General features: G+C 37.1%; 1 protein-coding gene across 1 annotated transcript; it reads left to right on the top strand.

Moving 5' to 3' along the window:
• The first annotated feature begins 6982 nt into the window (after positions 1-6982).
• Positions 6983-11713, top strand: LOC131325678 (polyol transporter 5-like). Its single transcript, XM_058358069.1, has 3 exons — positions 6983-7349; positions 9567-10016; positions 10799-11713. Exons 1-3 carry the CDS (start codon positions 6998-7000, stop codon positions 11446-11448), a joined length of 1452 nt encoding a protein of 483 aa, XP_058214052.1. The 5' UTR covers positions 6983-6997; the 3' UTR covers positions 11449-11713.
• The last annotated feature ends 3781 nt before the right edge of the window (positions 11714-15494 follow it).

Below are 15494 nucleotides of genomic sequence, written 5' to 3'. Positions count from 1 at the left end.
CGTGATTATAAAAAGTAAGGAATACAGCTGTCTCCAAATAATATTTTCTAATGAACCTAGCTATATTTGAATCAGATTGATCACTCTTAATCTTGGTTAGCTCATTAGTTTTGGTTGCATAGTCATAGTCGTAGATTTGATTGGGTTCAAGCAAAAGTAAACTAAATTAAGAATACAAGAATATCCACGTGGTTGTGTTCCCGAAGCACTGAAAAATCTGTGTGTGTGTGTGTGTGTGTATATCTCATCGTACTCATTAATTTCCTTATGCTGGCTTGAAGACTCATCTTTCTGCATGACTCGATATCCAACCTAATAGAACGACTAATTTGGAGATAGATCTCATCCACTGTTTATTAGCAGGGATTCAATTAAAGTCGAGATAAAGTTTATAAAGACTGATCCTCAATACAAAAATGCATTGCACTATTAATAGTTATCGGCTCCAGAAAAAAAAAATAACATAACAAAAACTAAACTAAATGATGTTTGTCATTTACACATGAAGTATGAAAAATGACTAATTTTAATTTTGGGCATCGATAATGGCATGATAATTAAATTTCCTTAATTTTTTAGGTTCAGTTGTTTTAGGGTTAGAGTGTGGAATTTTTTTCTTAATTACACATCATTATTTATATTATTTCACTTTGGTCCATTGAATTTAGTTTTAGAATACTTTTTTGGGTCTCCTTTCTTGAAAAAAAAAGAAGAAGATTTATGACTAGAATGTAATAAAAAAAAAAAAAAGGAAAAAAACCTAGCAGTGGCGAGACTATATAAATTGAGAATAAAAAAAATTGTCACATATAATAATTGCATTTTTTAAAATTCTTGACGTGGCGGCCGCCGCCACTAGACCCCCCGGTTCCATCCTTGCCTATCCACATTTGATCAAACTGATTTTTTATATGAATGTACTACTTGGCAACCTCTTGGGATCAGGTCGTAAGAGATAAATTTTTTGTAAATCTTCTAGTCTCGACATGGATGCATAGCCTGCCTTTAACCAAATTAGACAAGAAAATAATCTATATATATATATATATGTGTGTGTGTGTGTGTGTGTGTGTGTGTGTGTGTGGGTCAACATATATATGGGTCAACATTTGAGTTTTTTTTTTTTTTCTTCTGTAAAAGAATTCAACTCGACTGGACACACAAGTCGCGGATAAAAAAAAAGAAAAGAAGACTGGACACACAAGTCAAGATTTGTAGAACTGCATATGTGTGGGCGCAAATACTCACGAGTCAACTTAATTTTCCTTGCACGATCGCCATGTATATATATTATATATACTTTAAATTTTCTGCTTTGACTGTAATCTTTTGAATTTGACGCACCAGATTAAAAGAACTAAGCGATATTTTTAAATTGATACGGAAAAAAAATTTCATCTGATTTTTTCATAGAGGATTTACTCTTACCAGTATGTAAAAGTGTAAAAATACATCCAAATCGTTAATTAGGACTGCCTCTTTTCGTCTAAAATATAGACAGGAGAGGATCCAGTTCCGATGGTGCTAAACTTTAAAGGCACGTGGATTGGACTAACCTGTGCTTTGGCCTTTGGGTGCCGATTGAGTATCTTACTAGTGGAACCCACCTCAATCGTTATCTATTCCCTTAGAAGGGGACTAGGAAATTTCATAAGAAAATGAGTACACAACGCGTACTTGTCATCAGACTAGGCAAGGCAAGGCATGACATGTCATCGGACTATACGGGATAAGGCACAGCATGTGCTCTTTACCGGGTTAGGCCATGACACAACATGCATGTGCTTGCCCCCGAGCATTACATGCAAGGAATGCATAATCAAAAGGCTACAACATCGGTGGACAATATTCCATTCTCGCTCTCAATTCTCTTGCACTAGCCTCGCGTTGATCGATCTCTTGAATTTAGTAGGTTTAGATGTTATGTAAAGACGTTTTTACACTCGCACATACGCTCTCGTACATGTAGAAACGAACACATTAGTATAGACATGCATAATGCATTGAATTCATACATTATATAGCATATATGCTGTCTGCTCAAATGTAGTGAATTTTATAGAAAATTAGCACTGAATTTCATAAAGTTTGATGGTCGATGGTGGTGCTTGTGATAACGACCATATTAATCTCCGAAAACAAATTACAAATTTCATAAAGTTTGATGGTCAAGAGTTTGTGGCCCTGTTAGATTTGTGATGCCAGGTTTTATAATTAGAAAGATTATTAGGCTCATGATCGCGATCCAAATTTGAAAGGCTTCAAATTTATTAATCTCCGAAAACAAATTACAAAATTAAAAAGACTCTAAGCAACATCAAACCGAAAAAAGAGAAAAACCCACATGAGAAAATAACAAGCTCCATCAATCATATGCCAAGTAGAACCCAAAGGAAGAGAATAACAAACCAAAGTTGGCAAGAAGCCAACAATGACAGAGCCCAAATAGACACCTGACACCTAAGACCCGAAACAACACCCTAAAAAAGATACACATCCAAATATCCCAAAAAGAAACACCCCACCCAAATCCTAACAAAACAAACAACACCCAAAGAGACACCTAAGAGTCAGTCAACATGTTGAGAAGCATGACCCTTTGCCCTTTCCTCATCTTCGGCTTGCATAATCGCAATTATTCGAATAACGTCCTTCTCATCACTCATGTAACGAATACCCATGATCTTGTTTACTGTCCAAATAACTTGATCCTCATCAAAGTGAGTCCTGCTCCAAATTATAATTATATATAACCCGATATCTGACTCGTTAGATACGTGCACCTCGACTAATTATAGAACACTAAAATTAACGATCGTGCAAAATTTCTATATATATATAAGTTGTCCCCAACAAGCCCTCCACAACGCATTTGTTATATCCATTGGATCATAAAACACCTTCATATACCTCCATGCTCTTGTCCCTTTGAACCTCCAGTACCCATAACATACACCTCTCTCTCTCTAAACGATGGCGGACGGGAAGCCTCAGGCCATTGGGATTCCCGTTTCCGGCCAGAACAATAGTATTACACCGATCCTGGCTTTCGATGCTCCGAAAAAACCGAAACGGAACAACTATGCTTTTGCTTGTGCCATTTTGGCCTCCATGACTTCCATCTTACTTGGTTATGGTATGTTTACCTCTCTGATCATCTGTGTTTCTGTTCTCAGAATCCATTTTCTCACTACAAGAAAAATTACATTGGGTGACGAATGAAAATCGTCACAAATTGCATGTTTTTCGTCACAAATAATATAGGTGATGAAAAAAAATTTGTCGACTAAAGGTTGTCGAGGATTCCTACCTGGTGACAAAAATTATTTTTCGTCACCTATAGTGCCTTTTGATGACGTAATATTTCGTCACCAAAACGTGAATAATTAATGACGAAATTTTTTTCCTCGCTTATTATGCTTTTGATGACAAAAAAATTCGTCACTGATGGGTCACATCGGTGAATATAAGGAATCGGTGACGAAAGTTTTCGTTGCAAAAGACGTTTTCATATAGGAAAAAAATCCTTCTTTCTTGCTCCTGCTGGGTTTCGGACCCGAGTCCCTTGAATTTTTCGCGCAAGCTCCGACCAACTACACCACACACACTTTTTAGTAAATATTTGAAATATCTAATATATAACATATACATTTGACATGAAAATATATTTCGAATGTAATTTTGAACCTTTAAACATTAAAATTAACAATTTTGATAACTATAAAAATTGTAGGCAATTGAGTTATTGTTCAACCCCAATTTAAATGATCACAATCAGAGTTTTTAGTAAAGAATTATGTCCGAAATACATTTAGTGACAAAACGCAATTCATAAATTTCGTCACGAAAGATACCCATTTGACGACGAAATATATTTTTCGTTGCTGAAAGCGTTAAAATGGTGACGAAATTATTTTTCGTCACAAAAGTTAAGAATTTGTTGATGAAATATATTTTTTGTCACCAAATGATTATCTTTGGTGACGAAAAATAATTTCGTCACCTTTTTTAAGCGTTTGGCAGCGAAAAATGGATTTCGTCGCCAAATGAGTACCTTTGGTGACGAAAATATTTTTTTTGTCGCTAAACATGTATAATTGGTGACAAAATTATTTCGTCACGGAAGTTGTCAAAACAGTGACGAATTTATTTTTTCGTCACCAAATATATTCATTTAGTGACAAAATTAAATTTTGTCGCCACTTTTTCGTGACGAATTTCGTCACGAATTTTCATTTTTCTTGTAGTGTCTCTCTGTTCTATTATGTATGTGTTTCTGTTTCGAGAACCAGCTTTTCGAAAATAAAGGAGTTCTCCGAATAGAACTCATTTTGCAATAAAACTGAAACTGTTTCTATAATACTACTAGAAAATCACTTCCATAAGGCTGTGGCATAATCAAAAGCAAATTATTTTTAAAGTTAACAATATTGGGGTAAAATATGGCTCACAATGGTATAATCAAACTTAACAACATTCTTAGAAATAATCAAATTTTGGGTTTTTGATAACCAAAACTAGCAACCTTTTTCAATAATCAAAATTTGTGGATCTCATACCACATAAGTTAACTGGTTCTAAAATTTATATACACACGTGATTCAAATGGTATTTTCTTCACCTGCTCTATATCTCATTTTCTTCAGCCACAAACTCTTTCTTTTTCTTTCCCTCCAAAAGTGAAGCTCATATCTTTCAATCATTTACAATTCAACTCATTGTCGCCGGATTAAGGTATTTCACTTTTTTTTTCCATTTTTATTTTATTCTTTTTCGTTCCTCTCCTTGTGGTTGAGTACATGAAGAACCTTGCATTCATTTACAAATTCAAGAACACATCTGTTTTTTTTTTTTTTTAGTACATGATTTTTTTTCCAAATTCATAATATGAGGGAAGAAAGTCACCAATTTTTTCTCCAAAATTAAGGGAGAAAATCGATATATTTTTGTCAAAAAAAAAAAACGTAATGGAGGGAAGTGATCAATGGTGGAAAGCATTTGTTGCCCCATTAAGGTATTTCACTTTTTTTTCCATTTTTATTTAATACTTTTTTCGTTCCTCTCCCTGTGGTTGAGTACATAAAGAACCTTACATATTTTTACAAATTCAAGAACACTTTTTTTTTTTGAGTACATGATTTTTTTTCCAAATTCATAATATTAGAGAAGGAAGTCACCAATTTTTTTCCCAAAATTAAAGGAGAAAATCGATATATTTTTGCCAAAAAAAAGTGTAACGGAGGGAAGTGATCAATGGTGGAAAACACAAGGGGAGAGAGAGTGAAATTGTAGTGTATCCCTTATTTTAGTTATAGACTAGAAGTGACCATTGTGGACTTCAACATTGTTAAGCTTAGCAACCTTTTAAATGGATAATCAAAAGCTGATGTGTCAACTTTTGATTATTCATTTTTGATTATGCCACTGTGGATGGCCTAATAGCCCCTTTGGAAAGGGTTACAGTTTTTTGGTGAAATCCCTTCTTTCCATTGAACATTTTGGCAAGAAATATACCAAAAAAAGTTTTGATTGGCCCTTCTCTTCTCAGCGGCCCAATCTTCCAAAAAAATGGTAAGATTTGGAGAAAAAGGGCTCTGCTTCCCTTTCTTATCTCTCCCTTTCTCACCATCCAAATGAGCTGCAAGAAATAGGAATAATTTGCACAAACAAGAAAAATATTGAAGTTTTTGAAACAAGTTTGAAAGGAATATTGGAAAGTTATTTATTTTGGAGGAATGCTAAGCACACAACTCTCGATAACAAACAAATTTGAAAGGAATTTTTGGGAAGTAATCTATTTTTTGAGAAACGACCGGGAATTATGTATGCAAAATGAATTCACGAAAAAAGAGAGAGGAGATTATTACGCAAGAGTAGTATTTGTGTTTTCAAAACGATTTCTTTAAAAAGTGTTGGCATACGAATTCTAAATCGGCAACCGAACAGGAAAACTTCCAGAAAATGGCCTGAGCTCATGACCTCCGGTCCCTCAGGATCCAGTCTGGTTTAGTTTTGAGCTTTTACGGTTCATTACGGAGACTTAAAAAATGATCAAAACGGTTCACTTTAAAGAGAACTCATTAGGGGTGAGAAAAAAACCGTCAAACCGTGAATCCAGTCCAAACCAATCCAAATCAAAAGATTTTGTTTGGTTTTTTAGTAGTATGGTTTGGATATGGTTTTAAAAAATTAGAATCCGCGTTATATGGTTTGGTTTGTGGATTCACGTTCACGGGTATGGTTCCAAACTGATCCGATCCATATAATATATATTTATATAGTTTAATTATGATTCACCAAATAAATATGGGAGCCTTAGTCAATTATTTTCCTAATTTATTGATCCTATTAAATCCACCGCAATATTTAGTTTTTTTCTTCCATGCCAAGATAATATAAACTAAACTTCTATATATCACGATTCACAACCCTTTTCTAATTTCCTATGATTATTAATTTATTATACAAAAAGCATATGGGATCACCAGATCAGGCAACTTTTACGGCCCAATTCCTATGTTTCTATACATGAAAACCAATTCCAATTCCAATTCATATTCCTATAATTCCTTCACTACGAAGACTAATTATCCTAATACTTTTCGAAGGTAATAGTTTAATTTAAAGCAAATCGTGGTTTAAAACCGAAACCAATCCGCATTTTAATGATTTGGATTGGTTTTGGTTATATGCATTTTGTGGGTTGGTTTGGTTCTTCAATTTTATAATCCGTAGGAATTGATTTGGTTCTTGGTTTACTATAAAACCGAACCAATCCGAACTATGATCACCCCTAGAACTCATATGGCAAACGATGTCCAATCCAAAGTGATTATGTTTTGGTCAGATTTACTAAATTGAATAGCTCCGATTATCTTTTCGCACGGTCCCAAGACTGACACGAATTGAAAAGAAGCTCAATGGATTCTTTGTTCTTTTTGTTTAAATTCAATAACCAAACCGATCGAACGAATACTAATATTTCAACGGTGCAGATATGGGGGTCATGATTAGTGGTGCCGGCCTCTTCATCCAAAAGGACCTGAAAATCAGCGACACCAAGCTGAAAGTCCTGATGGGGATCCTGAACGTGGGCTCCTTTGTCGCCGGCCGCACCTCCGACTGGATCGGCCGCCGCTACACCATCGTGCTCGCCTCCGTGATCTTCTTCGTCGGAGCACTCCTCATGGGCGTCGCCCCCAACTACGCCTTCCTCATGGTCGGCCGGTTCGTCGCCGGCGTCGGAATCGGTTGCGCCCTCATGATCGCCCCCGTCTACACGGCCGAAGTCTCCCCCTCTTCGTCTCGAGGATTTCTTACCTCGTTTCCTGAAGTCTTCATTAACGCTGGTATTGCTCCAAAAATTTGTTTTTTTGTTTTTCACAATTTGTATTCCATTAACTAAAATACGTAATTATTTTTTAAATAAATATTTATTTTTTAAATTAAGGGTTTAGCTGGAAAAAAGAGGAGGAAAATAATTTTCCTTCTCTCTTTTTTTTTTCCGTAAGTTGTTTTTTGTTTTTGTTTTCGGTGCCCTATGGTCCCACGTTTCCTTAAGAAATCAAAGTTACCGTAACTTAACTCATTTTAGCGATTTTTGTGCATGGTGTAAGTATATGGCAAATTTTTGAGTATCGGGTGGGTACCATGTGTGCGGTGTTTGTTCGGCACATTTGGGTTATTCAAAAGTGTATTGGACGGTTCAGATTAAAACCATCTCTCTCTTTGCACCTCACCACTCTCTCTTCTCTTTCTCTCCAAATCTAAGCATCCAAAACTGAAATGAATGGCTCGTATGTGCCGAGCGGGCATCACATGAAACCCACCCACCACTGAAATTTTCTCTCCTTAAACAAATTAAGATATTGTAAGACATTGGTTAGAAGGAATAAAAACGTGGCCTCATGTGCTGAGATGGAATTTGAAAATAATTATGTATTTTTCATGTGCTAATCAAAGATTTAAAATTTATTTTCTGAAAAAATATTTTACATTGAAAGAAACGAAGCCTAAAGATAATGTATCATGAGAGAATAAAACGAAATATAAAACATTTATAAAATTATGAATTTTAAGGGACCATATAGAGCAGTCCCGTCCATGTAGTATTCCAAATCATTTTATCATCACGTGATAGTACTATGGATCACCGGATTCTATGAAAAGGTTTTGAGTTTTGAAACACTGAATAATGAGACCACATTGTACACCTGCGAGAGTTGGTCCTGTTTGGCGGCCTTTGCCTAATTCTGAGTATCCCGAAAATGCCCCTGAAGGAGATATCATTGGATCTTTTTTTTCATTTTTGTTACTTTTCTTTTTTAAATTTTTGTAAGTTTTGCTTTAAATGAGAAGGATACAAAAAAGTTTTGAAAAAATTATGATCAACAGCTTAAAGGAGTTAACTGTAGACAACAATAATTTGAATTAGGGAAAATTTTAAAAAGAAAATAATTGAGAAATTTACTCACATATCCATATATATTTATTCGGATAAGAAAATAAAAAATTTCCTTTCACTAGTTTATAGATTTCAATTAATCTCTTAAAATAGAATAAAAGCTTTGTAAAATTAGCCACAAAATCAAGTTGTTTAATCATTTGTAAAATAACAGGATTTTTTTAAAAAAAAGAAAAAATATATGAAATGAAGAGATTAATAGTAGGATGAAATATAGTATTAGTACTCAAAGTACACACTTTGCTTCTTTTTTCTCCCTTTTCTTTCAATTTTGTCAATTTGATCCCTCAAGTGTTCTTGAATCTGAACCTTGATTGTCCTTAAGAGTTCTTACCTTGTTACCAAAGAATTTAAATACGAACATAACGGAAAAAATCCAAAAATCCAAAAGGCCCTTAGCAGAACTTAACCCAAATTGATTGTTGGATGAGCCTATTTTGGCTTTCACTTTTTCAGCCATTGTAGCACTGTTCTTGTTTTGTTGGGAGGTCTTGTACTTTTTTGGCTTTTTCCATCTGATGTCTTTCTCCGGGGGCTTTGGTGGGCACATGATTGTTGACATCCGGTATCAACATAGTTGGGATGTTCGGTCCCTCATTGTGATGCTTTCTTCCATTTCTTTGGCCAGCCAAAAAAAAAAAAAAAATTCTACGGAGTGTTAATGGCAGTACAACTTGATAATGATTGAAAAAAAAAGAATAATGATAAGTTTGCAAAATGAAAATGGTTTTTCAAAAAATCCGCATTTTATATTTTTTTAAATTGTATTTGGCCCTTCAGGAGAAAGCCAACCAAGCCAAGGAAAAACGATCCTAAATTTGAGTTTACGCCATATTTTCTGTCTTTAAATAGATGACAAAATACCACTTGTTTGCACTTAATTAAAATACACTATTTAGACAATAAAGCTAAGGAGATTGATCGTTTTCAATAATGGGTATTTTTGGACTAAAATACCGAAAATACTGTTAGCCAATAGCGTAAACTCACCCAAACTCACCCAAGTACTGATAAAAAAAACTTGTATTTTTCACCCATGTAGAGAAAATCTTTGCATTTTCTGTCCGCTAAATACCTACTAATCTTATTTCCATTGCTTTAGGTATATTACTGGGCTACGTATCAAACTACGCCTTCTCCAAGCTCCCGCTCCACCTAGGCTGGCGCCTCATGCTCGGAGTCGGAGGAATCCCGTCGGTCTTCCTGGCCCTCGGAGTCCTAGCGATGCCTGAGTCGCCCCGGTGGCTCGTCCTCCAAGGTCGACTCGGGGACGCGAAGCGAGTCCTGGATAAAACGTCCGATTCCAAAGAGGAGGCTTTGCTCCTGCTGGCCGACATCAAGGAGGCGGTCGGGATCCCCAAGGAGTGCGACGATGACATTGTTCAGGTGCCGAAACGCAGCCACAGAGAAGATGTCTGGAAGGAGTTGCTTGTCCACCCCACGCCCACCGTTAAGCATATTCTCATCGCCGGCATCGGGATTCACTTTTTTCAACAAACTTCTGGCATCGACGCTGTCTTTTTGTACAGCCCCAAAATTTTCAAGAAAGCAGGTATAGCAGAAAATAAAAGTAAGAAAATTACATCAACTTGGTATATTACAACATGCAATGGCAATTATTGTTTCAAAATCCAAACTTAGGACTTCGATATCTAACTAAAATAATTCATCTTTCTTTTGTGTTTATATTTTATTGCTAGTTATGTTTGAGAGGCCTGGGGCCCGAAATTTTGGCTCAAAAAGAGGGGCCACCCCCGTTAGGAATAATTATATATATTATTTGTTCAAAACAAAAAATCTATAAGACGCGATGGTTGGAATCCCGCCCATAACACTTCTTTTAAATTTTTATTTGTCCAAAAAAAAATAAAAACAAGGCTTGTGCAAAATCTGTTGCTACCAAGTTTTGAACTTGTGCCAAATAAACTACAAGGAGAAACCCAAGCCACTTCACCAAAGCATATTTTGCGTGCGTGAAATGTGGTGTAGATTTTTTAGATATCTAAATTATCTGTTATTATTGTATAATTGCGAAAAAATTTAAGGCCCCACTTAATGATTGGTCTAGGCCCCTAAATACTTTGGGTCAGCCCTAGTTTTGTTTTTTTCTATTTTTTGATTCTCTCTTTGAAACAACCGTATAATGGAGAAAAAAAGTTGAGAAAAGATTAACAAAAATAAATTCACGTTAGATTGCTCAAAGACAGTCTAAGATATAAAATGTATAGTTTTTTTTTATTAGTATTTTAAACTTTTCAGATTTCTCTCATGAAGAATCAAATAATTGCGAAATTATTTCCCGTGTTTACTATTTGTGGTGGCATCACTTGTCAGGTATAACGAACGAAGAAATGTTGCTACTTTGCATGGTGGCGGTAGGACTCGTCAAAACCGTGTTCATTCTCGTGGCCACATTTTTACTGGATCGGGTCGGGCGAAGGCCGTTACTCTTAACCAGCGTCGCCGGAATGATCTTGTCCCTCGCCAGTCTAGGGATGTTTCTAACAATCATAGACCAATCCAAGCAGAAACTATACTGGGCCCTAGCTATGGCCATCACCTCGGTGCTGGCTTACGCCGCGACCTTCTCCATCGGTATGGGGCCCATCACGTGGGTCTACAACTCCGAGATCTTCCCCTTGAGGCTGCGGGCCCAGGGGACAAGCATGGGAGTGGGTGTGAACCGCTTGATGAGCGGTATCATATCGATGACCTTTTTGTCCTTCTCAAAGGCGATTACCATCGGAGGGGTCTTCTTTTTCTTTATGGGAGTGGCTATGGTTGGATGGGTGTTCTTTTACACGCTGCTGCCCGAAACGCAAGGGAAGACCCTCGAGGAAATGCAGGTCTTGTTTGGCACCTTCTTCAGGTGGAGGACCACGATGAGGGAGTTGGAGAAGAACAAGAGTGTAACTGGTACCAACGGTGAAGTCGATCAAGGTAACGGTAACGGTCAGATTCAGATGGGGACCGCTAATAACTAAACGTTACTGATCTATTTATGTCCTTCAGTTAGATGGTTCGTATACAATCCGATGGATCTTGTTTGGATTGAAAGAAAATATGTCGAGAGAGAGAGAAAAAGAAAAGAAAAGAGATGCCAGTGATGTTAGAGAGAGAGAGAGAGAGAGAGAGAGAGAGATGAGAGAAGGGTAGATCAGACAAGTCATGTGTAATGTGGAGAGAAGGAAAAATAATATAGTGAAAAAAGTGAATGAATGGAAAAATATATCTTATAGCTTTCTCCAAGTTTGATATTGCTAGAGATTGTGTTGAGACTTGCGATTTGATTTTTTGGTCAGAAAGTCTATCCCATCTACTCTATTTCATCGCTCTCAAATTCACCGACGGTTTGGATTGTAAAAAAAACTCTTCAAGAAAAGAGTTAAACTCTTCTCTGAAAAAGTTTTTTTAAAATTCGGACCATTGATTGTCGAGACGGACGGTATAATTAAGCGCTGCGGTAAATTATTAATTACTTGATGCTGGAGCACCGTCACGTGAAAATAATTGTAAAGATGTTAGACTTGTCCCACATCGCTCATCTAAGTCACCCAAGCTTGGTTGATAAAATCTAGAAGGCTACTCCACCTATCGCCAATTGGTTTTAGGTTGGAACCCTCTAAGAAATTTAACATGGTATCAGAGCGGACAATAGATCTTGTGTTTGAATCCCACCGCTTACCTAATGTTAAAAAATTTACACGTGTTTTGCCCACTCATGAAGGAGAGCCTTGCTACACGTGAGGGGGGCATGTTGAAGGTATAAATAATAAAGTTGCCCCTCCCTCTAAAAGCTTAAGCTTTTAGAGTTAGGTGGTTGGTGGTTAACAATCTAATTTGGTATCAAAGCTAGGTTTCGGGTGGCCTCACATCTAGGGATGGCAAGTGTACCCGCCCCGAACGGGGCAGGTTTTTCAATCCATTTTCGGGGGTTGGGGTAAAATTTCCAAAACCCGCTCGGGTTCGGGGCGAAAGTACCCCGCCCCCGAACCCGCCCCGAAATTACCCGCCCCCCGACCCGGCGTGTGTGTGTGTGTGTATATATATATGTATTTATTTATATATGTATATATACTTATATACATGTTCTTTAATTTTTTTAGCATTAATCTAAAAAACAATGTCTCTTTACTGTCAAGTAGTCTAATCAAATTTAAAAAAGAAATAAAAATTGATATTTATTGGTGTTTAGTGGATTTTTTAAAAAGTTTTCTTCAAATATTTATAATAATAAATCCTACACATAAAGAAATGGAATGAAGTATCTAAAATACTGATTGCAATTCAAAGTTTAGATAAAATTGCGATACCAAAAGACACAAAAATAATTTCAAAACTTTTATTTTTTAGACAATTTTTATTTTTATTTTGCATTTTTTTAAATTTTTACTTGTAGTTTAATTTTTTTAATTTTTATGGGGCGGGGTGGGGCGGGTAAACCCATTCTCCGATCGGGACGGGGACGGGGGTACCCCAAAAAAATCGGGTCGGTTCGGGTCGGGGGCGGGTAATGATTTTCGGGTCGGGGTTGGGGTATGCAAAAACCCGCCCCGCCCCGTTGCCATTCCTAGTCACATCGTGTGGTCAAGTCTCCGTCACCCGAGTCAACTCATCAATTCATACCTCCACGTGCATCCGGGTTGCACGTGAGGGGTCGCCTGAGTCAAATCTCCTGATTTCCTCAATTCGTATCTCCACGTGCATCCAGGCTGCACGTGACGGGGAGTGTTAGACTTGTCCCATATCACTCATCTAAGCCACCTAAGTTTAGTTAATAAAATCTAGAGGCTACTCCACCTATCGCCAATTAGTTTTAGGTTGGAACCCTCTAGGAAATTTAACAAAAGACATATGTACGGTGCTATGCTACCTTTTGAGAGTCACTACAACACGAACAACCTTTTGCGAGAAAAATTAGTGAGGAAATTTTATTTTGTCGCTAAAGAATGACTATTTGCGAGGAAAATCAAATTTCCTCACAGAATCCATTTGACAAGGTAATAATAGGCGAGGAAAACAGTTTTGTTGCCCAAAGATCGTTTACGGTGAAGAATTTACGTTTTCCTTGCAAAAGGAAATTTAAGGCGAGGAAAAAATTTGGTGGCTACTATTCGCAACCCAATTCTTGCTACTCGCAGTCAATTGCTACCTACAAACCACCACCTTATAAGGAATTGCTACTTACAACCAATAAATTATTCATGAACTCCCCTTTTTGCCCTTCTATACAATAACCATAACATACATTCAACCCAACAATCCCATTCCTTCTTCTTCCGTTCGTTCCATTTTCTAACCTAGGTTTTCTTTCTCTCCAATCCATCCATAGCTCCAGTCGACTTCCACCACCCACGAGTACCATTACCGCCACCACCCGCCTACCCACCATTACCGCCACCACCAACCCCCACCCTACAGGCCCACCTCCCGTCTCTCTCTCCCTCCTCCGTTTCTTCTTCTCCTATTGCCCCGTTTCTTCTTCTCCTCCATCAGTCACCACCACAGCCACCACAACACCACTCTCACCACACCACAATAGCAATACAGCTTTGAGGCGAAGGAGGTGTGAGAAGAAAGCACAACACACCGGCATCACCAACTATTTAGAAGTTGAACATTGGTAAATTTTTGAATCTTGTTATTACGCAGGTGTTTTTTATTTTTGTTCAATTTTAGTTTGAATTTTTTTGAGAAACGCACAGTAAGTATGTTGCTATATCGTGTATTTCAGATTTGATCGAACATTAGAGTCCGTTTGTTTTCCACAGTTTCGGATATTAAAGTCTGATTGTTTGCCCCTATTCGGATTTTAAGATCTGAAATTTATTGCCTCATTCGGATTTTAGTATCCAATTGGCCGATTGGCCCCTATGTACTACAACATCAGCTGAATTTGTTAGCATAGCTCATTCGGAATGTAATATCTGAATTTTTTTGTCTCATTCAGATTTTAATATCCAAAATATTTGATCCCATTCGGACTTTAAATTATACCTGTAACGCTCCGATTTTCGGACACGTTAATTAAATCATTTTCAAATGATTTAATAATTCATAAAACTGATATATAAGAAATGAAATTTTATTAAACAAAGTTTAGCAAAGGAAACCTCAAATACCAAATTTAAACCTACTTAATTGTTTTACAAACCAACAAGATGAAATAGAGTTTGACAAATGTGATAACACTTATGAAAATTTAATTAAAGTACGTCAAAATGACAGAGCTTCTAAGGGTATGGTCTCCAAGGCTCAACAAACTCCTCTTCTTCAGTTGGAAGGTTCTCACTCTGATACGGCTCGTCTTGTAGTGGAATCTGCTCTTCAGTATCTTGAATACCTGGCATGAAACGCCAGCCCAACGGCACTATAATGAGTTTTGAAACTCAGTAGATAATCTCAAACCTACTAACCCCCTACCTTACAATTACATTCAAAAATAACAATAATATCACAATTGATAATATACGAGAGGTACAGAATAATAACACATCTTCTTTTTCTTTACTATCCATCATCTTACATGAAATCTAAGGATCATCTCCACGAGATCCTTTCCTCCCACATCCACTAACTACAACCGTCTCATGGGTCCACCCTTCCTCTTGCTTATCCTACACCAGGGTCCTAGGTGAGCGCACCTAAGTTATGTACCGAGCATGTTCTCACTTAAGACCATAACAGGAGGATCGAGTCATCCCATGACGTATCGTACATTAGGGTCGGACATCCACTACCCCACGTTAACTATAACCGTCTCATGGGACCCATTCTCTTCTCCAAAGAGAAACTTATCATGACGTATCATACATTAACGTCTCACCAACTATAACCGTCTCATGGAACCCATTCTCTTCCTCGAAGAGAAACTTTCCATGACGTATCATACGTTAGCGTCACAACACCGGGCCCCGCAAGTAACCTATTTCAACACAGGGCCCCATAGGTTACCCTTGCCATCACCATGGCTCAAATCACAATTCACATACTCACACTTCCAACACTTTACCAATTTCTATTTACTTAA

This window comes from Rhododendron vialii, chromosome 5a, assembly GCF_030253575.1.
Source record: "Rhododendron vialii isolate Sample 1 chromosome 5a, ASM3025357v1".
NCBI classification, from domain to species: Eukaryota; Viridiplantae; Streptophyta; class Magnoliopsida; order Ericales; family Ericaceae; genus Rhododendron; species Rhododendron vialii.
The sequence above is the reverse complement of the archived record's forward strand: the minus strand, read 5'-3'. Positions and strand labels throughout refer to the sequence as shown.

Bases quoted from the DNA above. Each gene is read 5' to 3' on its own strand.
- LOC131325678 (XM_058358069.1), top strand. From the start codon at position 6,998: ATGGGGGTCATGATTAGTGGTGCCGGCCTCTTCATCCAAAAGGACCTG. The intron at 7,350-9,566 runs GTATTGCTCCAA...CCATTGCTTTAG, and splicing joins TGAAGTCTTCATTAACGCTG to GTATATTACTGGGCTACGTA. The intron at 10,017-10,798 runs GTATAGCAGAAA...ATCACTTGTCAG, and splicing joins CAAAATTTTCAAGAAAGCAG to GTATAACGAACGAAGAAATG.